At 59.3% G+C, this 21,214-nt stretch overlaps 2 protein-coding genes across 2 annotated transcripts; both read right to left on the bottom strand.

Annotated features, from left to right (window-relative positions):
* Positions 1 to 3,611: 3,611 nt before the first annotated feature.
* Positions 3,612 to 4,958, bottom strand: FOXS1 (forkhead box S1). Its single transcript, XM_062505241.1, has one exon. The coding sequence runs from the start codon at positions 4,956 to 4,958 to the stop codon at positions 3,612 to 3,614; it is 1,347 nt and encodes a 448-aa protein (XP_062361225.1).
* Positions 4,959 to 5,831: 873 nt separating this feature from the next.
* On the bottom strand, positions 5,832 to 18,301 carry DUSP15 (dual specificity phosphatase 15). Its single transcript, XM_062504956.1, has 17 exons — positions 18,281 to 18,301; positions 16,710 to 16,743; positions 14,694 to 14,776; positions 14,216 to 14,265; positions 13,537 to 13,611; positions 12,924 to 13,095; positions 12,555 to 12,752; positions 10,483 to 10,611; positions 9,659 to 9,795; positions 8,758 to 9,001; positions 8,076 to 8,265; positions 7,848 to 7,888; positions 7,500 to 7,605; positions 7,112 to 7,213; positions 6,635 to 7,030; positions 6,403 to 6,521; positions 5,832 to 6,298 (listed from the first exon to the last, which is right to left on the bottom strand). The coding sequence occupies exons 1-17, from the start codon at positions 18,299 to 18,301 to the stop codon at positions 6,158 to 6,160; spliced, it is 2,238 nt and encodes a 745-aa protein (XP_062360940.1). The 3' UTR covers positions 5,832 to 6,157.
* Between the last annotated feature and the right edge of the window lie 2,913 nt (positions 18,302 to 21,214).

The following is a 21,214-nucleotide window of genomic DNA, read 5'->3' as shown; positions in this document are numbered from 1 at the left end:
CAGCTCCCGCGCCTTGTCCCGGTCCCCGTCCTCTATGCCTGCACCCCTTGGGCCCTCCCGGTGCTGCCAGAGGATGGGCATCCTCTGGGATTTGCAGCATCCAGCCTTGCCCACTGCAGGAGGGGATGAGGGGTTGGCAACAGGTCCCCCAGCTTTGGCTTTTGCCACGGCTGAGCCCCCCCAAGCCAAGGCTTTGTGTTTGCTTTGCAGCTGCCTCTGCCCTGTGTGCCTGCTGGAAAATCATTTGTCAGAGACACAGGGAGACATTGCCCCTCACCCCCACACTGGCTGCAGCAGGGGAAGGGTCTTCAGCCTTGTCCCCACTGGGCAGAAGCCATGGCTGGTGGGACCCTGCCCCATAATGGAGCCCTCCACAGCGCTCCCTCCTTGTAAATAAATGTACAGGTCTGCCCACAGTCCACACCTGCCACTCCCACTGCCCTACTCCCACCTGTGGGGCCTGATAGCCGCAGGATAAGTGAGATGAGGATGGGAAGCAGAATCTCATCTCTGTGGTTGAGGGAATGGGTCCAGGCTGTGCTGTGAACAGGGACCTGGTACGTCCTGGGCAGGGCTGGACAGGAACAGTGCCAAGGGTTTCTGGTCTACACACCCAACAGCTCTGAGCACCCCAGGGGGATGGGGGAAGGGGAAGTGACTGGATGGGTGGATGGGTCAGCTGTCAGTCAGACGTCCTCACATCTTCAGCATGTGCCCATATTGGCTGGGATGCCCAGGCAAGGGATGGTGGGTACTGGTGCCCCTTTGCCCAGGGGAGCTGTGGCTGGTTCTGAAGTGGTTAAGGCTGCCAGAGCCCGGACTCCGGCTCCCGCCTCAGGCGTCCCTCCCAGCCGCTTCCTGCCGGCAGCCTTTGACCGGTTCCTGTCGGTGACCACCCCGCAGGCCTGGACGCCAGCACAGCCCCATCTGGTTTGAGTTACGCTCCACGGCGGTGACGTCTCCTTCCTGTCTGGCCCCAGGAGCCGTGCATCGCCCCAGTCCCGGCCTTGGCCCTGGACAGCCACTGGGGCTGCAGGGCCCTGCTGTGGGGTGGCCACGGGGCTTCTAGATGGACCATCAACCCCGGACATCCCTGGCATCCTGAGCTGCTGTAGGGGATCAGGTCATGAACACAGCCCTGTGTGTGCACGTCTGCAGCAGAGGGATGAACAGACACCAGCACATCCTAGGGTGTGGGACCCCTACCCCACACCCCAGTTTGATTTCTCCAGCCCTAAGACCCTACAGAGACACACGCTGGGGCTGGAGGAGTTGGACCACAGGGCTGGCATCCAAGGAAGTAGCCACGATCCCATCCTATGTTCCCAGCTGACAGGGCTCGTGAGCCCCTAAAGCTGCTTGGAGTGGACTGGTTCCACTAGCCATGACAACCAGGTCCATCCCTTATGTGTGGGGTCCTCATCACCCCCACGGATGCACCGTGCAGTCTGAATGTGCACACGTGTGTCCTCAGCATCCATCCCCGGAGCGTGGAGCAGCACACATTCCCCATGCACCCTGTTCCTGTGGCACCCTGCACTGCCTGCAGCAGCAAGGATCCCCGCAGGCAGTGCAGGGAGGGAAGGGGACCGGGCAGACCTCCAGCACTGGCACCTGGCAGCACCGCCGGCTGAGGCAACAGGTTCCCCCCGTGACCGGGTGCAGCAAGTCCTGGCCACGGCACGGCCTAGGATGGGAGCGGGCGAGCGGGTGGGGGATCAGGCCACCCACAGCGAGCCGGGAGTGAGCCAGGGAGGAGGCAGAGCTGGGAGAACAGCGGGTCCATGACCGGCAGTCGGGGTGAGGGCGGGAAAGGGGAGCACGGGGAGAGCGCATGGCTCTGGTCTGTACTCCCAGGCAGCGCAGGCTGTGAAGGACAGCAGTGCCCATCCTTAGCGGCTGCTGCAGTTTTGGGGACAGTGGGATGCACCACACTGCTCCCAGCATGGGGACCCCATCCCGGGCACAGCATGGGGCTGGGGCCGTGTGTTCCCAGCCGGGGCGGGCGATGGTCCCGGCCACGCTGCGTGGGAACCAGACGGCCCCTGGGCACGGCTGCGGCGCTCGCTTCCTCCCGCGCCCCCGGGGACCGTGCGAAGGAGGGGGCTGAGGTCAGCCGCGCTCGCCGCCGGCCGCTCCGGAGACGCCAGTATGATGTAGGCGCTCAAATATTGTTTTCCACTGGGTAGGAGAAAAAAAGGGAGAAAAGAGAGGCCCAGGGCTGAGTGGCGGTCCCCGATGATGAAGGGCGGCCCTCCCCCTCTGCCCTGCCGGGGCTGGGACACAGCCATGGCCCCGCAGCAGCCGTCTGGGGGCTGATAACTGAGCTGACGCGGCCGCGGTGCTCCCGGTCCCCGAGTGACGGCAGTGTTCCTCCGTGCCAGCGCAGCCCCCGCAGAGACCCTCGAGACTGGCCAAACTGGAGTCCCCCTGGCCCTGGGGAACTGGGGGGACTTTTTTGGACCCCACATCAGTATGGAGAGCCCCTGCCAGCCCTGTGTCTATCCTGGGGCTGGCTGTGCCGTGGGATCTCAGTCTTGGTGCTTCTGGGGAGCTCCCTTTTGCGGTCTGGGGTTGGCAGGATGAGGGGTGCAAGGACAGCCCCCCACTTTGCCAGCACCACTCTGGCCCCACTCCAGTGCTCAGAGGTGCCGACTCGGGTGTCCCAATACTGTGTGGGAAGGGGCTGGTGGCCAGGTCCCATCCTTGGGCTTTGTGGGGACCCTGCCCACTCCAGTGTCCCCCAGCCTGGCCAGTTGGGGCATATCTCTGTGCCCAGCCCAGTGTCAACAGCAGTGACTCAGCTGGTGCCTCTTCACTGGCAGCCACCCTGCATGATTCAGGCTGGAGGAATCCACTTTCCTGGCTGTTCCCATCGGAGCTGCAGCCCCTGGCACAGCCCATCTTTGGGGCTGCCCTGGTCTTGGAGTCTGCAGGGACTAGCTAGAATCCCAGCCAGGCACTGACACACCCACGAGCAAGGACAGAGAGGGGAGGGAGCCCTATCCCCGACATAGCAGAGCCTTCACACTGTGCTACAACCCCTGGTGCCTCCCCGCAGTGTGTCTGGGGCAACACGAGTCCATTTGCAGGGTCACACACTGAGGCTGGTGCCACTTGTGCCACATGTGACACCCTGTGCAAAATCAGGAACTTGGAGGGGTCCCAGGCACAGGGAAGAGACAGTGGCACTCCAATGAGGGATAATTTCTGCTGCAGCACATCCCCCTGACCCCGAGGGACAAAGTTCCCTTGCACTGCCATGGGATGGCGCTTCAGGGGCTCCTGGCCCCACACTGTGGCAGGACTTTGTCCTCAGCATCTCCCTGGGACACAGGACCTGGGTGTAGGTGCTCTGACCCAGGCCATGCCCCATCCCCACATGTCTTCACCATCCGGACAGTGATAACTGATGGAGGGACTGGTGGGGATGGAGGCTGTGCCAGGTGGCCTTGGGCACGTGCGTCCCCCAGCCAGCACCTCAGCTGGGGCTGAGGCTCCCCAGCTTGCCCCTGCCCACTGCCTACCTCGAATGGGGCACAGAGACCACAGAGGCAGCGTTAGGGAATGTGCTTTATTGCATGCTGGGTAGTCCCAGGGTGGGGAGTCCCTCACTCAAAGAAGAACATGCCGGGTGTCCGGTAGAGGCAGGGAGGCAGCCCCAGGGGGTAGCCATTACCCCCCTGCAGTGGGATCGTGGTCCCCGGCCCCCATGGCTCCTTCTGCTCACCTGCCCGTGGCCCCATGGCCCCGAAGGGTGGCTGGCGGGGGGTGGTGGAGGCCGGAGGGGCTGCAGCCAGGAGATGCTCCAGCGCTGTGCTGCAGGGCCGCTCCTTCATGCAGAAGCTCAGTGCCTGCACCCGACACTGGTAGCTGCTGCCCAGCGTCTCGGGGCCCGGCCGGCTGAAGGAGCCAAACACGGGCAGGTGGGGCTGCGTGTAGCCCTCTCCTTCCAGGAAGCAGGATGGAGGGGGCTTGCCTGTGCCGAGGAGGTTGCCAGGGAATGCAGGTGGCACCTGCCCAAATGGCTGGCATGGCCCCAACCCAGGGGCAGCCAGCTCCTTGCCCTCCAGCTGCTCTGGAGGGGTGTCTGGGGTGGCCGGTGAGTCCTGCGGGGGGTCCCTGTGCTGGGTGGGTAGCAGAGTAGGCAGCAGGGCAGGGTGCTGATGTTGGGCCGGGCGCTCGCTGGACAACGGGTACTGACCTGGCCGGGGCAGCTGCAGCGCCGCCGGGAGCCCCCCGAAGACAGTCTCCTTGGGTGGGCGGCTCTCGGGGGGCGTGAAGAACGGCCCCTTGGGCTGTGGCATGTCCGGCAGGTACAGGCAGGGCTGCCTGGCCTTGGGTGGCTGACGCCGGGCACTGGGTTCAGCGCACCCCGGCACCCCGGCACCCTCAGACAGAGTAGCAGGGCTTGGCAGGTGTCCTGTGGCCGACGGCGGGGTGTAGCCCCCCTCTGCCTTCCCCTCCTCCAGCAGCAGGGCAGCAGACAGCCCTCGCGCCTGCTGCCTGGTGGTCTTCCCGCGCCCCTCGTCTCCCTCAGTGCCTGGAGCATCCCGGAGGCCCTTCTTCCTGGTGAAGCGCCTGCGGCGCCGCAAGAAGCTGCCGTTCTCGAACATGTTGTAGCAGTCGGGGTCGAGGGTCCAGTAGTTGCCCTTTCCCGGCTTCTTGTCATCACGGGGCACCTTGACAAAGCACTCGTTGAGGGATAGATTGTGGCGGATGCTGTTCTGCCAGCCCTGCTTGTTATCTCGGTAGAAGGTGAAGCGGCCCATGATGTAGCGGTAGATGCCGCTGAGGGTGATGCGCTGCTCGGGCGCGCTCTGGATGGCCATGGTGATGAGGGCGATGTAGCTGTAGGGTGGCTTGGTGGCCTCAGCGCTAGGGAAGGCGCCGCCGGCCGGCTCAGGGGCCGGTGGGCTGCGCAGCGCCGCGTCGCCGACGGGGAGGTCCGGCTGCATCCTCCCGGGCGGCCCCCGCCGCTCCAGCTCTGCCGCTGATCCCGCTCCCGCTCTGCCGCACGGCCCCAGCACGGCCCGTTAAAACGCTCCGGCCGGCGAGGGGGCGGCGGCCCCTCCTCTGAGGGGCCGCCCAGGGCGGAGCGGGACTCTGCCGTCCAACGCTGGTCCCTGTGGACAGACGGACGGATGCGCCGCCAAGGCCTGCGGCCAGCAGCCAGTGGCCCCGGGGTTGGCACGGCCGCGGCCTCCCCAGGGCAGAGGCGGGCACAGCCCCCACTCCCCCAGCCCCTTTTCCCACGGAAGGTTCCCACGACCTGGTTCTCATCCTGCCCTGCTCACGGTGAGCAGGCGGGTTCTGGCTGGGCCTGGAGTGAGGCTGAGAGAGGGATGTTGGCAGGACTGAGGGTGCTGCCTGCCCTCCCATGCTCATCTGCCCCCTGCCCACCCCGGTGCCTCAGCTCCTGCCCCCAGCCTGGGCTTGTGCTGGATCCTAGGCCAGGTCTCTCTGTTGTGCCAGGTTCCTGCATTGTTCCCAAAACTATGGGCACAGCGCAGGCTCCAGGAGCCCCATCATACCATTCATGAATGTAAACACACAGGTAGTGACTGCCTTTGGGAGAGCTTTCTGTGTTGCAAGGTCAGCAGAGCAGCTAACAGGCACCTCTGCTGCCTTCACCCCTGCCAAGGGGCTGGGATAAGAGGCAGGACAGGTCTAGAGCCGGCACTGGGGCAGGGGGTTGTCTCACGCTGTTTCTCTGTGGCAGGAGCTGAGCTGGCTTTGCCCACATGAGACTCTATCTGGACTCAGCTTCCCCAGCCACCTGTTCCCTGCTCAGACAAGCACTAGTCTCCCACACCAGAGTCAGCCCCCAATACCAATACGAAAACACAACCTTTATTTCCAAGGTTTGCAACAGCGAGTCCTGGCAGCGCAAGGTTCAAGGACAGAGCCAGGTCTGCCCTGGCTTGCTGAACAGGCACAAAACAAATCCCACCTGGGGGACTCCTGGCAAATAAATACATCAATCACAGGGGCAGCAGCATCTGCCCACCCCAGCTAATATCTGTCCTTGTCTGGTCCTGCACACTGAGCACCCTGAGCACTCTGCCTTGGGACATGCAGCTGGAGTGCAGTCACAGGGCTCACAGCCTCCCACTCTGAGACTTTATGGCAAATGGGCTCTTCCATCCCATCCAGTTCAGGGCTGGCAGAACTGTTTGAGGACATGGAGAACATGGCTGGATGTGCCAGGGGAACAGGGCTGGGGGGAATTGCAGAGCAGTGTCGGCCTCAAGCGCTGGGCATGATGGAAGAGTTCCCGTGCAAACACTGGCTCCACCTGCAGAGGCACAGAATGACAGAGGCTGGGCACAGGTCCGCGTCCCTGCCTTACAATGGTCCTTGTGTGTGGCTTGGGGGTCACCGGCCCCAGTGGGTACTCACATGAGCCATGATGAGCTTCTGGAAGGGGTGCCCAGCTCTGGTGGGGTATTCCTCCCCGAAGCACAGGTAGATCTGGTACTGTGGAATGATCTGCCCGTTGCTCAGGTACTCCCGAACCTCTGCAAGACACCAACCCTGTCAGGGGACACAGGGTCCTGACAGCTACCATCAGCCACATCAGGGCAGGACCTGCCCCTCTTCCCGAGGGGAGTGAGGTCTCCCAGGGACTTACGCTGTAGGTACTGCTGTGTGTCCAGCAGCTTGTAAGTCCTCTCCCTCTCCAACTTGTTGGGCCAGTTCTTGTGTGGGGCCAGTGGCCCGTTCCAGTACACCCTGCCCTGGCACTGGCGCTTCATGAAGACCCCCTCAGGTGCTACCCACAGCAGCACCCCACGCTCCAGGTGGGGCAAGAGCCGCTCCAGCACGTCGGTCATGCAGGCCACGTGGCCATGGCCACTGAGCACCTGTGGTGGGGGGAATTTTATCTGCTCCATGCAGGAGGGGCCATAGAGGTGCTCGCTGTCGGCCGGCACGGTGCTGGTGGTGATGCGGCAGCCCTCGGCTGTGCGAGTGGTCATCTCCTTCACCAGCACACCACAGTAGTACAGGCGGATGTGGAGCCAGCAGTCTGGGACAAAGGAAGGGTCAGTTCATGGGCAATATGGGCTGGTGGGGTCACCCAGGGCATTGCCTGCAATATGACTCCTACCTGAATTGTTGACATTCTCCACAGGGAGGTAGGATGGGGGTCCGTGAAGGAGCTGGCCATGGGTCGGGCTCCAGCCATAGAAGACTCCCCTCACAAGGCACCCTGGACAGGGCAGAGATGAGGTGGTAAGAGGACATGGACAATTACCCCAGGGGTTTCCAGGCACTTTCCTAGCCCAAGCCCCTGGGCCCACACTTCCCACTGTGTTTGCTCATTACTGGGCCTCATATCCAATAAGGGAATGGCTTTGCTGGGGTAGGGTGGGAATCCTCAGCCCTTACCTCAATCCCCACAGGGGTTGCCTTCAGGAGCACAGGAGAACAGGATCGTGGCAGAAGTGTGCACTCCCTGCCCTCAGCCCCATCCCACTGAGAGGGACCCTCCTCACCTCGCTCGGTGTGGTGGCCAGAGAGCCAGGGCTGTGGAGACACATGAGCACTCTCCAGCATGTCCTTCTGGCTTTCCTCCTTCTTCGGACTCCCTGCAGTGCTGCCCTGGAGGCAGGAGCAGCTTTGGTGAGGGCTGAGCTGGCAGTGAGGGATCCTGACTCTACAACGGACCCCACAAGCCAGCAGATCTGCTGCCTGGGTCTGGCAGTGCCTGGCACAGGGGACCCTCTCTGATGCCCCGTGGGACAAATTTGGGCAGTGTGCAAGTGTGGGAGCAGCTGATGGGTGAGGGGGAAATTTGAGGGTCCCACCTTCTCCCCTGCCTGGATGGCACAGGGCATGCTCACCTGCTGATCCTCACTGCCTGGGGACTGTGTGTCACTGTCCTCTGCAGAGAGCAAGAAAGAATGGATGAACCCCTGGCAAATGCCAGGAACAGTCCCAAGGAAGACAGCTGGCTGTCTGGGACACCCAGAGAGGAAGAGAGGGAGGAAGGGTAATGTTTGTGGGACACGGGGTGCGTTTCAGGTATCAACCCAACATCTGGCACAAGCGGAGGGATGACAGGGACATACCTGCATCACAAACTCTGTCAGTCACGATCTGGTACACCTTGTAAGGCTCGGAGATATCCAGCTGGCTCCGCTCGGGCACCTCCTGGAAGTCGGTGCTCTTGTTGAGGGCGCAGCGCAGCCGCGTCTTCCAGGTGGAGGGGTCAGCTTTGTCCGTCCCTTCGTGGTACTTTCCTTTGTAGACAGCCCAAGCCTGAGGGACAGAGGGTGCCCTGTGCTGTGGGGGCTGCCAGAACCTCACCCCCGGCTGGGCTGTTCAAGGGGGTCCACCGGGCTACGAGTCCACCGGGGTGGGGGGGGGCAGTGAGGAACCGGGGCTGTGTGTCCTGGGGGACTGCGGGGAGCTGGGTAGTGCGGGGTCACAGGGGAGCACACGGAGCGGGGCAGCCGGGAGCCCCGGGAGTGTGCACGGAGCTGGGCAGTGTGTGCCAGGGGTGTCCATGGAGCCAAGTCCCAGCGCTGCGCACAGAGTCAGGTAATGGAGAGCCCTGGAGGTACACATGGAGCTCGGCTGCACGGAGCTGGGTGGGCGATTCCGGGACGCGCACGGAGCTCGGCAGTGGAAGCCCTCGGGCAATGGGGAGCCCCGGGCAATGGGGAGCCCTGAGAGTGCACACGGAGCCCGGGGGGCCAGTCGCAGGGACGCTCCCAGGGCCGCGTGGGGACCGCGGGGAGCCCGGGGTACCTTGAAGAGCGCAGCATCCTCCTGCTGCCGGTAATCCTGCTTGGATGCGTGCTTCCAGGGGATGCGGAAGAGCGTTCGGTGCCGATTCTCCCAGCGCAGCCCCGGGTACCGGCCGCTGTCGATCTGTGCGATCAGCCACTCCTTCAGCCGCATGGGCGACCCCGGCTCCGCCATCGCGGCCCGGCGACGAAACCGAAAGCGGCTTTTGCTTTCACTTTCCCTTTCCCGGCCCACGCCGCCGGTTCTGGCTGGCGGGTTGGGGGGGGAGGGACGGTTCTTAATTTTTTTTTCTCTGCTCAGCTTTTCCCCACGCAGCAGCGTCAGGCATCCTTGTTCAGGAAAAAGTGATGTAATTGAAGGTTACAGCAATGGGAAGCGCTGGAGCTGATGCCTCCAGGACAGACCCCGCAAAAAGGTATCCCTGAGGTTTCAGACGCTCACAGTGTGTGCACCCATGTACATGAGTGGTGGTTTTAGGCTCTTCCCGTTGCTCATCGGCTCCTGCGGAGGCTCTGGGTGATTGACCCCTCACCCCGGGAAGTGCCCTTTGTTAGGCAAAGGGTGGGCGCTCATTCCCAGCTCTTGCCTGGGGCTCCAGTCTTTTCCTGCCGTGCAGAACACAATGTGCGGCTCGCACTGGTAATTTACATACCGAGATACCTGAACTAGGTGTGTTTCTCAACACAGGCACCCTGCACTCGCGGGAGACGGGACAAGGCACCAGAAGGCACACACAACTCTCCTGCACTCCTCCCAAATGCTTCCTCTGAAACTGTCAGGTCTCCCACATGCTCCCCGAAGGGGACAAGGGACCCTGCTCCCTTTACTTCCTGCTTTGAGGCCCCAGACAGACAAATCCCAGCTCCAGGGGCTGCGTCCTCCCGTGGGACCAGCTGCTCACTCCATGGGTGTGGGGAACTGCAGGGAGCTGCGGGAAGAGCACGGGGTTTCCAGGGTGGTGTGAACAGTCACATGTCCACATCTCTCAAATATCTCCTCTGCTCTAATGCTCACGTCTGTCTTGGAGGGCTCTGGATGCTGAGTCGAACAGGAAATGGGTGGGAAGGGTGGATGAGCTGTGCCAAGGGCTGCCGGGACCGGGGTGGGACATATCCTGCACCAGCTCCTCAGTTGCCCCCAGCAGGGCACAGGCTGGGTCACTGGGCCACCCTGAGGTGACACTGGTTTTGGTTGCTCCACCTCTGCTTCAGAGTCTCATGCCACTGTGCAGGGAAACGCTGCTCCTCTGCCCGACTGCTGCCCCCCAAGTCTCCTTTTGCAGTGCCCCAGGTCTCCTTTCCTGCTCTGAGTCAGAGAAAGTCACCTCTGGCGGAGAGGAGAAGTGAAATTCCTCAGAGCTACTGGGTCTGCAAAGTCTCCAAATGAATAATCAGTGGCAGAGAGCCCAGTCCTGGGCTTTCCCAGAGGATGTGAGGACAAGGCACAGCCACGTGGCACAGAGGGCACATGGGGCCACACGGGGTGTAGGAGAAAGCCCCACTGGCAGGGGTTTTCTCTCCTTATTGAGCCTGTCCGGGAGCCCTTTGTTGCAAAGTGAAGCTCAGGCACCACCTGTGCCCCCCATCTGGGCGAGCTGTGGGGCCACGGTCTGGGAAAAGGACCTGGAAACTGACCGAGAGAATCAACATCTTCCCTTTCTGCCTTGGGAAGCAGAGCGATGGCAAGGAGTTACTGCACAGCCTCCCAGTGGCTTGCACTCATTACATCCAAGGCCGGGAGATAATCGCAGCCCCCGGCTCGTTTGTTCAGCCCCAGCCCGCCGGGATGTTTTATCGGCTGGCCGGGGATTTCATGTGGTGTGGCAGCCGCCTGCTGACGCAGGCCCCGGGGGATCTAATTACCCGGGCATCAGCGAGGACGCTCAGGAGCCAGATTCCCCACTATATTCCTCCTCATGCTTCTCCGTTCCCAGAAAAGGTGAAGCTGCTTAATCCTTAAACTTTTCATGACAAAATGAGCTTCAAAAGGCAGTCAAACATTAACTTGTATGTAACCCTGCCCGTGCCCGGGTTTTTCCGAGCTGTGTAAACCAGATCTGCCAAAATAAATACACTTTGCTATGCTGTGGAGCTGAGCTGGAGGGGCCAGGGCCCTGTATGGTTTACAGTGGCAACAGGGGAATTCCTGGGTGTAAACACCTTGGCATATAGCGTCCCAGTGGGGGAGGTGCAGTTATGCATGGGGCACACATCCATCCTGGATGCATGGGCCTGGGCTGCAGGGCTTCCATCCTGCTGGGTGCTGAGGAGGCCAAAGGGTGCTGGAGAGCCTGGCCTGGGAACAACGGAGTACCCACTCCCTTCCAGAGGAGCCTGGAAGGAACTGGGTGGAGAGTGGCATCCCATGGTAGATGGTGCAGGAGCAGTGAAGGATGATGCATCCCTGGTTATTCAGTCAGCTCAGTATCTGCCCAGAGAGGTGGAGCTTACAGCCTGCCTGAGTCACCATAAGGCAGCACCCAGCCCAGCAGGCACATGATGGCAGCCAGAAGGAAGCCTCATCTTCAAGCTTTGTCTCCTGGGGGATCCCTTCCCCCAGGAGAGGGGGAGAAGGAATGAGGGGGACGCCAGAAACATGCTCTGAGTCCCAAGAGGGACAATGCTGATGACCCAGCTGTGTATCCTCAGAATTTTTCCCACCTGGGACTCTGCTCCATGAAAAGGTGTAAATGGGAAAGGTCTGGGGCTTGTGATACTCAGCTGGTGCCAGGCTCCCAGTACTCCCAGCAGCTGGAGCCAGCAGACTCCTGGATCTGGTGCTCCTGGATCCACTGAGTGGAGAAGCAACAGTGAAATAAGACTCCAGGTGAGCTCCCACCTGCTGCTCCCAACCTCTCCTGGAGCAGAGCTTGTCTCCAGAGATCCCTACCCTGGCACTCACATTTCTGGCCTCCTTTGTCAACTTCTCACAAGGCAGCAGGGTGAGTCCCGTCCAGGCATGTGTGTCTCCAGTCCACTCCAGAGAGTGGTTAGCAGCAGCTCCAGACTGATCCCATGCTGCAACCTTCCCCCTTGGCAACCCCATTTCAACCCGGCCATCACAGGAGTCAGACCACAGAGAAGGGTATTTATTACTGGGGAACATAGAAAGTCTTTAAGCAAAATGGCTTAAGGCTCTGCTCTAGTGAGGTCTGGCCAGGTTAAATGCTTGGTTCCCACCTGTTACAGATTGTGCCCTGGGATAGGTGGGAATGGGGTACAATGGGTTCCTAAAGCTACAGTGCTTGCTCAGAGCTTGTGCTTGGCCAGTCTGGAGCTGGACCCTCTGCTGGGAGCCTGTGTGATGGCATTACTGGCTGGCACACTGGTGTGTCCCTGCTCCACAGCTGCCTGGATGCTGGGAGCTTGTGCTGCTGGTGGGAAAACTGCTTGAGGGGAGCACCAGCTCTCCTGTGCACCCTGAGGCCATGCAGTGGGTACCCAAGTGCAAAAGCTGCTGCTGGCAACACCTGGGTACTGGCCTGCGGCAGCAGAGACCCTCTCTGTGTTCTGCCCCAAGCAGGAGCTTGCAGTGACCCAGGGGCAGAGACCTGTGTCCCCAGCACACCAGGTGTGAAGAAAATGAGCCCAGCATGTGCTGCAAAGCCCAACAACGTCCATGAAACCTGCCCAGACAGAGGGTGGTGCATTCCCACCCCAGAGGAGAAGAAGGAGCTGGGCTTGGTCCAGGTCCCCACCCAGTGCTCCCTGTCCCACTGTGTTGCATCTCCTTCATCTCTCCCAGGCTGTTGGATGATGCTCACTGCTCTCCCTTGGCTTGGGTCACTTCAGACAAGCCGGGATGCAGGAGAACGTCCTCTTCACCCGCAGCAGGAAGGGACTTGTGCTCCTCATATCTCTGGCTCTTGGGACCAGTCCTTGCACAGCTCCCTCTGTCCTGGACGTTCCTTCTCTCCCTGCTGGCAGCAAGGCCTTTATTTCTTCCTCGTCATTGAAAGGGGACATCCCATACCTCTGCTTCAGGTGCTTGCGGACCTAGGGAAGGAGCGGGAAGTAAAATACAGTGCTGGCTTACAGGGGCAGGTCCAAGCCTGCCAGCGAGGGAAGCAGGGAAGAAATTGAGTCCCCTCAAGACTCATCCCTGCTCTGAGACCCATGGCAGGCTCAGCCATGGAGCAGGGCACGGGTAGCAGAGGCTTGTCCCACCTTGCGGGCTGCGCTGCCGCCGAACTCAGACAGCTGCTGCCTGAAGCCGGGGTTGGGGTTGGCGACGGGCCGGATGGTTCGGATGGCATCCAGCACCTCCTGGCAGCTCAGCTCCGTGACAACCATGACGTAGGCAACAACCACGGTGGTGCTGCGGGAGATGCCAGCGAGGCTGGCAAGACGAAGTGGAGAAGGGCTGGCGTTAGTGGCACACCCTGACTCCATGCTTGCCTCTTCCTCTACCCCTGTGCTTCAGATATTCCAGTTCTTCTTCAAGGACTTCCTCTCCCAGAGGCCTGAGACCTTCCAAGGTCCTGGCCATTGGTGCCTATAAATACCCACTCCTCTATAGGGAATGGGAGCAGCAGCCACTGCCTGGCTGCCTGCCCCAAACCCCGCTCATCCTGCACATTCAGCTGCAGCAAAAAGCTGCCCTGGCTCCAGGACTGCCTGGATCCCGCTGGGTTTTAGACACAAGCCACAGCCAAGGGTGGATCCTGGGTGGGTCCATTGGCACAGAGCCCTCTGGCTGGCTTTGATCAGGAGCTGCAACTAAAGCGAGGGGCTGGGGGCTGTATCTACTGAGCAGTGGGCATGGGGGAAGAAGCATTACCAGTGGACGAGGCAGTTCCCTCCATGCAGGCGACACTGATGGATAAAACTGATGCATTCCTTGAAGTGCCTCTTGCTAGCAGGAAAAATAAACCAGACAGAATAAGAACTTCAGGGGCAGAACAGCATTTTTAGCTACAGGCAGAACAGCCTTGTATGTTTGTTTTAGGGGATCTGCCAGCCACTACTGAGACCTGAGCAGCTCGGTGCTGTTTATTCCCAAGGAAAGGTGGATTTGCCAGCTCATTCTGTGCTGGGGACACAGAAGGGGACACTGTGCTGGGGATGCACGGGGCTGCCCTGTGACTTGTGTGACTCATGCTGGGGCAGTGGGATGCTGGCTGCTCGAATCTCCAGCCACGCCTGTGCCCTTGGCTGACTCCACACCCTTTATGTGCTCTCCCCTCTCCAGACATTCCTGGGGGATGCTTGCTGCTCCTCTCCAAGGGTGCTGCAGAGTGGCTGCCCCTCACCTCACCCCAGGGCTTGTATCCTCACATCAGCCACTGAACTGGGATGCTGTTGGGGTTCCCTGCACTGTGGCATCACATCTCCAGCCTGTGGGTCATTGTGCTTGAGGAGCTGGAGACAGCATATAGAGGGCTTAAGAAGCTGTGAGCTCTCACCCCTGATCACCCTCCCACCTCCCTGCATGTCCCCAGCCTCCCCAGGGTACTCACATGTTGGCTTCAGGGGTGTCAGGCAGGGGGATGCGGAGGTAGGTAATGTCCTGGAAGACAGAATAGGAAGAGAAGTTCAGGCACTACAGCCAGGATGTCAGAACAGGGCTGGCAGTGCCTTTGCTCCTTGCCCACAGCAGCCTACAGGGTTTTGCTTCCCCCACACACCATCCCCCCTGCATGGGGATGGGGCCACACTCTCCCTTGGATAAAGGGTGGGGCAAGGGGACACCAGCAACTCGTGGGAGGGGATAGGAAAAAAGGAGTCTGGAGAGCTGGAAATTGTTTTCCGTCAGCGTTCAAGGCCGGGTTATAGCCACAAGACAGCCAGTTTCCCATGCCGGGGGGCCGCCCAGCTCCTCTGGGATCAGTGACCAGGGCAGGTGTACGTGCCATGGGATGCTCAGAGGGGGAAGGAAGATGCAGCATGGAAGGAGCTGCAGGAATTTACACGGTGACATCTGGTGCAGGACCCTACCTTCAGCAAGGGCTGGGGGGATTCATGGATTGAAACAATGTGGGTGATCTTGTTCCGGCTTAGCTGCTCCAGGTCTTTGGCATCTGAAAGACAGATTAATGATGTCTAGAAAATGTCTAGAATGATGTCTAGAAAACTACATATCAACATGTATTCATTTCCTACCCTTCTCTTCCTACAGTGCTCCCACCCTGCTTCTACAGCCAGCCAGCACACAAAGCCCTGCTCCAGCAGATTGACTGCATCCCACCCATCCCCATGTGCAGCAGTGCAGATATGGGCAAACATGGAAACCTGGAATGCCAATCCCATGATCCCAAACCAGAGGCCTCTCCCTGATTCCTTCTCCTGGTTGTTCATGCTGGTTGAACCATTCACACCTGCACAGAAACACTTGGGGTCAGCAGGCAGTGCCTCTTCTACCTGTACTTGTCCCTACTTTGGGGGGAGTTGTGTGCCCTGCCCACACCTCCTTGAGCAGACACACACATAGCACTGGGACTTGCTGAAGGAGAGATCCACTTTTATTGTGAACTATGGAAGTGCAGCTGCAGCAATTTACATCAACTCTGATTTTCTGTAGAAAACACCTCAGCAGTGACTTGCTGCTCTCTGGTCTGTTCTCTCTGCAGCTGTGTGGACAGAAATGGAGTGTCCTTGGCTGTTTGGGGTAATGCCCTGCCTCTCACCAGTGCTTCAGCATTCTGGATGTGATCCTGGCCTCTGGTCCAGCACAGCAGTTGTTGCACATGGAAGGGAGCATGCTTGTCTTGCTGAGCAGCTTCCAAGTGTCTCCCTTTCATGACACAACCAGCAGATGCAGCAAGCGTGGCCAGAGAGGAGGGGAAACATTTCCCCATCTCATTCTTTTGGGTTTCTAAACTTACATGTGGTGTAAAACCTTGGCTCAGGAATCCAGCCTGGATGTGCTAACAACATGATGTGAATTTTAATAGGAGTGAGTCTCAAGGGAGATGCTCTACAGGGAAGCTGTGATCTGTGTGGGGAGGGAGATGGGGACTCAGACACCTGCCACCTTCCCATCCGCCTCGGCAGGCAGTGACAGCAAATGGTGGCACTGGAATCAAGGCTTACTGGGGCTGGAAAAGATTCCAGTTGGAGGAAATGTCTCTGCGAGCTTCATGTTGCAGGCCTAGAATCTTGTCACCCTGGATTATCTGGCAGAGTGATGAGGAGTGTTTGGATGGCAACAGGCCTAGGCCCCACAGCAGAAGCTGCTCACAGGAATCCCCCTGATGACCCTGGGTGCTCTTGTCCCTCTGCTCCCAGCAAGCCACAGCCCATCCAGACCAACCCAAAGTGCTCCATGGGGCACTGGGAGAACAGGGCTGCCACTCCAGTGGCATTTCCCTAGCAATTCACACCAGTGGTTTTAAACTCCCCCAGCACTTACAGCAGGAATCAAGGTGGCAAAGAAGCCATCAGGGAGGCAGGAGTACTCATAAATGCTGGTTTGTTGTGGCAGATGTCAACACTTGGTCATTAACTGTCCCCTGATTACAAAAAATCCTTAAAATAGTGACTTGGTGTGAGAAGGTGTGACTCTACCTCTAGGAAATTCCCTCCTGAAGGTTAGCAGCCCCCTCTGGCCTCTTATACAGCTGCAAAACTGGGGAGCATTATCCTGCAGTGCCCCAGTCCTGCTCCCTGGCACCCATGTGGCACCACCAGCTCCTCTGCTCCTGGCATGGGATCCGTATTTCCTCCTTGGTTCCTTTCCTCCACGTATCCCAAGAGTTCAGGACAGCTGTTAAATAAGGAAACCATGCAAAGTCTCTGCCTTGCCTTTCTCACAGTGTCTTCACTCCTACTACTGCCAACACAAATTGGGTGACAGAGCAGAGCAGGCTGTGGGTGCAGGCAGAGCAGTGTGAGCAGGCAGGGTGGGGGGTGCAGGCAGGATACCAAGCAGTATTTGCAGGCAGAGAGACAGCAGCTCAAGCAAGCCCCACTCCCCAGCTGGAGAACATCTCTGCAGCAGTTGGCTCCACTTACCAACGAAGTTCCCAAGGTAGAGGCCAGGCAGGATCTGTGGGACACAAGGGGAAATGGCAGTTTGAGCAGTGACCTTGTGCTGTGGTACCCACTGTGCTGGGACCCACACTGGAAAGCAGTGACCTTGGTTGGAGGGGCCAAAGTTCTGGCATTGACATGACCACTGCCAACTCTGGGGTGGGAACGGTGCTGGGGCAGCTGGACCTGTGTGTTCCCAGAGCTGCCACTGCCCTGGCATCCAGGATGTAGGGCTGGATGTAGCCCTGGCACCTGCAACCACCTGGTGCTCTCACAGGCACTGGGAGCCAGACACGGCTTTTTTATTTCTCCTCTTGTTTATCATGAATCAGCCCTCCATTGGGGTTTATTACCTGAGCTCAGCAAGTTGCATATACCTTTGTACAGCCTTGGACTATGGAAGTGACCTGTGGAAGCCGAGCTGCTCGAGGGATGGGAAAGCAACAGGCACAGAGAAGCTTGTAGGGGATGTAGCTGTCCCCCTCCCAGCCCTGAGCTCTGTTCCCCTCACTCTGTACTGCAGGAAGCCCATTTCTCACAGCCCAGGCACAGATTGCTCTGGACACCATGGCTTCAGCTCATTTCCCCTGGGAAACTCCACTTCTTATGACGAAAAGATAATTACTTGACAAGGCCTCTGTTAACAGCACTGCAGATACAGAAGCAGGACACCTTGCAAACCTTGTCATCCAGAGCTATTTTATATTCTTCCTCACTCACAGCCTGGGCAGTGAGTTCAATCCTGTATCCAGCCGGTTCTCTGCCAGTTTCTTCCTGCAGCAATATTTGGTGCCCAGGGCAGGTGGAGGTGATTTTCACCAGGACATCTGGTGAAAGGACTCACACTTGTCTCACTGCTCACATTTGGAAACGCTTACAGCTCAAAGAAGGTGGGGATTTTTTTGTGATTCCTGTGATTTTAGATCAATTTCCAATCGACGGGGTGCCTTTAACTCACAGCTGCGGCACTGAGAGGAGCGAGTGGGAGAGCGCCAGTTAGCAAGGGCAGCTCCCAAGGGCAGGACACTGAACCACGAATAAATAGCATGTGCCTGTCCCCAGTACCCTGCTGATCCACTCCTCAGAGGAGAAAACGGGGCATCACATAAATAAAACAGTTCCCATCCCCTCTACACCCGTGATACCGAGCCCCACGCACAGCACAGCCCCGCTGAACACGGGGTGCGGGACCACCAGGCTCGGGATCATACAGGACTCCCAGTGTGTGCTTGATGCTGGTTCTTTGGGATTCAAGGTGTTGGGAAAAATTCCCCCTTCCTTGAAGGAACTCGCTGTGACCCCCGCCCTCCACCCCTTGGGCAGCTGTCAGCTGTCCCAGCACAGTGTCCCTGCCTGTTTCACCTCCGGTGTTGTTCTACCGACAGATAAACAAACAAAGAGCCGAGCCCTGTGCCGGACCCGGTGTCGGCAGGTGAAACGCCGCTTGGCACGGCAGAGGCAGCCGCCAGGTAAGGGTCTCCCACCTCCGGCACCGGACGAACCGCCCGGGCACGGCCAAACTGCAGAGCAGCCACCGCAGCGCTCCCCGTTACCTGGCTCATGCCGTTCCCCATGGCCGACGGCGGGCGCCGGGAGTGGGCACGGGGCGCTGGTGTCCTTGTCCCCAATGCTGCCGTCCTCCCCGTCCCCGGGCGCTGCTGCCGTCCCCGCTGCCTGGTCGGGTTCCCGTCATGAAGAGCTTGGCTCCCCCGGGATCGCTGCTCGTTCCCAGCGCGGCGAGGCCGGGCCGGTGGCTGTGCCGGGGCAGAGGGCACCGCGGCCGCCGTGCTCCGCTGCTCCTGCCGAGGCCCTTCCCCGGCTGCTCCGGCGCTGCCGCGCACCGGCTGCTGCCTGGCCGGGAGCAGACAAAGGAGGAGAAACTCCCCCCCTGCGCCGTGGCGTGGGAGCACGGGGCCGCGCTGGCTGCTGCCTGTCGCCGCTGCCCGCGGCCGCACAAGGCTGCACTGTTGGGAGAAGAACAAAACCTTTGTCCTGCTCCATCAAGGAAGGTCTGTGCGGCCACGCGGCGAAGCTCCCGGCAGCATGGCCACCCCTGCCCACGCCGTGTCCACCCCTGCATGCACCATACCTATCCCAGCCCTGCCCTGCCCGCAGCGTGCCCACCCCTGCCTGCACCACACCTCCCCCTGCCCTGCCCGCTCCAAGCCCACCCCTGCCCGTGCCCACCTGCAGCCAGGTGCCGCAGGATCCCTGCCCTGCCCGGGAGGGCTGTAGGAGCGTCCTGGGGACTTCGCAGGGCCGCGGGATGGGCAGTGCCAGCGAGCAGCAGGGCTGAGGGGCTCCCCACCACGGCGTGTCGCCGCCAGCCCGCAGGGAGGGTCAGGCCGGGGGTCCCGGGGCCGGGACAGGGCGGGGGGATCGGGCCGCGGGCTGAGGGGGCAGTGCGGGGAGGCGGCTGCCGAGAGCGCCCCCTGGCGCGCAGCCGCGCGGTTGCCATGGGGACGGTCGGGGGTCGCGGCCCGGCTCAGAGCGGGGCCCGCAGGGTTCCCGGGGGGTTCCCGGCTCTGTATCCCAACTCCTGCACGACCCCGGGACAGCATGTTAAGCCTCATAAACGCTGTGTGCCGGTGAGGGCAAGGATAGCCACCCCACCCCAAGCCTCCTACCGTATATGGGGAGTATGGTTGGTATCTATAGGCAGGTTTAGATGCTATGCGTATAATAAAGTAGTTAGGTTGGAGAAGACTTCTGAGATCATGGAGTCCAACCTATGACTAAACACCACCTTGTCAACCAGACCAGGGCACTGGGTGCCACTCCAGTCTTTCCTTAAACACCTTCAGGGAAGGTGATTCCACCACCTCCCTGGGCAGCCCATTCCAGTGCACAAACACCTACAGCCCTGTCCTCTCCTGGGCTATGTCTCCTGCAGCACAGTGGCTGAGTGGGATGTGATCACACTGGGAGCCTTAGCCCTCACCAGGCGTGGCATTTGAGCAGCCTGGTCTAGTGGAAGGTGTCCCTGCCCACGGAAAGGAGGTGGAATGGGATGAGCTTTTAAATTCCCTCCCAACCCAAACCAGTCTGTGACTATGTGGAGAGAGGTTGAGGCTGGTTGGTAACACTGGGTTGACTAGCAGTGGTTCAGGAGTGCTGTCAATGAGCTGCTGCAGGGTCACTATGGGCAGCTGCCTGCCCTGGAGAGGATGCTGGCTGCACAGGAAAGCTAGGAGTGGTGGAACATGGATTGTTGCTCTGTTCTAACTCCCAGTATTCATGCAGAGAGACAGAAAATTGAAATTGATCCTCTTCCTCCACAAAGAAAAAGCAGTTCTCAGTGGTATCCATATTTATTTATTTTTCCTCTTAGTATATGTGGTGCAGTTGATCCCCAGAAGCTTCTCAAGAGCAATTAAAGCAAGTCATACTGTGGGAGCATTTGTTGTGCTGAATCTTGTATTTCTCTTTCTACCCAGCTGAGTCAGAACAGCTGCTTAGTAAAGGATCTGAAGAGGTATCGGAAGCAGTTAGAAAGGGAAGCAGGAAAGCCTGAGGCAAGAAAGAGTGCCTTTATTCTGAAGATCCTCAAAATGCTTTCAGGGTACTATTTGTTTGTGGAAGAATTTTGCAAGAGCCCTGGCATCACTTGGGTTATGAAACTGGTAAGTATGTGCTCTCCCAAGGAAAGTGGGAGATGAATGGATGCCTTCGTTCTTCAGAGGGAGAGGAAAATATGCAGGAAATCCACAGGAAGAATTGGGCAGAGCAAGGTTACATGGAGCAGCCATGCTCCTGGCCAGGTTCCTGATCAACACGTACCACCAAAACACTGCTTCTTGTGTAAGAGTTTATTTCAGCAGCCAAAAGTCAGCTCAGTTTATTTGTAGAGCCAAAGTTAACTCTGTGGTGAGGGTATAAAGTCCAGAGCTCTGTGTGGAGGAACAGACTGTGCTCCCAGAGGTTCTGGCTGTGGGATTATGGCTGAGTTCATGCTCTGAAATCTTTCAGTTCAGCTGCAGGTGTGCAAGAAGGTGGAGGTGTGTGCAGGACAGGTGGGCTTCTGGTTAACAAGCATTAGGGCAGCCCCCAAAGATGGAGCTGTGAAAACATCTGTTTGGATTTAGAGAAATCCCATTGTGTTAGATGTCAAGTCTGCTATAAATTTACTGGGTGGAATTCCATCCTGAGAATGTGAAGAGATTACAGGAGACTCCATTATCACAGAAGCCCAGAATGGTTTGGGTTGGAGGGGTTCTTAAAGTTAACCTCATTCTATCCCCCTGCTATGGGCAGAGACAACTTCCACTAGACTGGGTTGCCCAAAGCCCAGTCCAGTCTGGCCTTGAACACTTCCAGGAAGGGATATCCATAACCAGTCTGGAGCACAAGCTGGGGTAGATTTGGTTGGCATGAACTTCTCTCTGCCCTGCAGGTAGAGAAGGGCAGCCTTATGCTCTGAGTCACATTTGTCCTCCCAAACCTGGAGCTGTGCTTCCACTTGAGCCAGTGATCTGGGGATTGAGGAA

Source organism: Cinclus cinclus, chromosome 18 (assembly GCF_963662255.1).
Source record: "Cinclus cinclus chromosome 18, bCinCin1.1, whole genome shotgun sequence".
Lineage (NCBI taxonomy): Eukaryota > Metazoa > Chordata > Aves > Passeriformes > Cinclidae > Cinclus > Cinclus cinclus.
Note: the sequence above shows the minus strand (reverse complement) of the source record. Positions and strands in the feature narration are given on the sequence as shown.

Bases quoted from the DNA above. Each gene is read 5' to 3' on its own strand.
- FOXS1 (XM_062505241.1), bottom strand. From the start codon at position 4,958: ATGCAGCCGGACCTCCCCGTCGGCGACGCGGCGCTGCGCAGCCCACCG.
- DUSP15 (XM_062504956.1), bottom strand. From the start codon at position 18,301: ATGGGGAACGGCATGAGCCAG. The intron at 10,612-12,554 runs GCTTGTCTGAAG...CCGGGTAATTAG, and splicing joins GGACGTTCTCCTGCATCCCG to ATCCCCCGGGGCCTGCGTCA. The intron at 6,522-6,634 runs GTAAGTCCCTGG...GGTGTCTTGCAG, and splicing joins CACACAGCAGTACCTACAGC to AGGTTCGGGAGTACCTGAGC.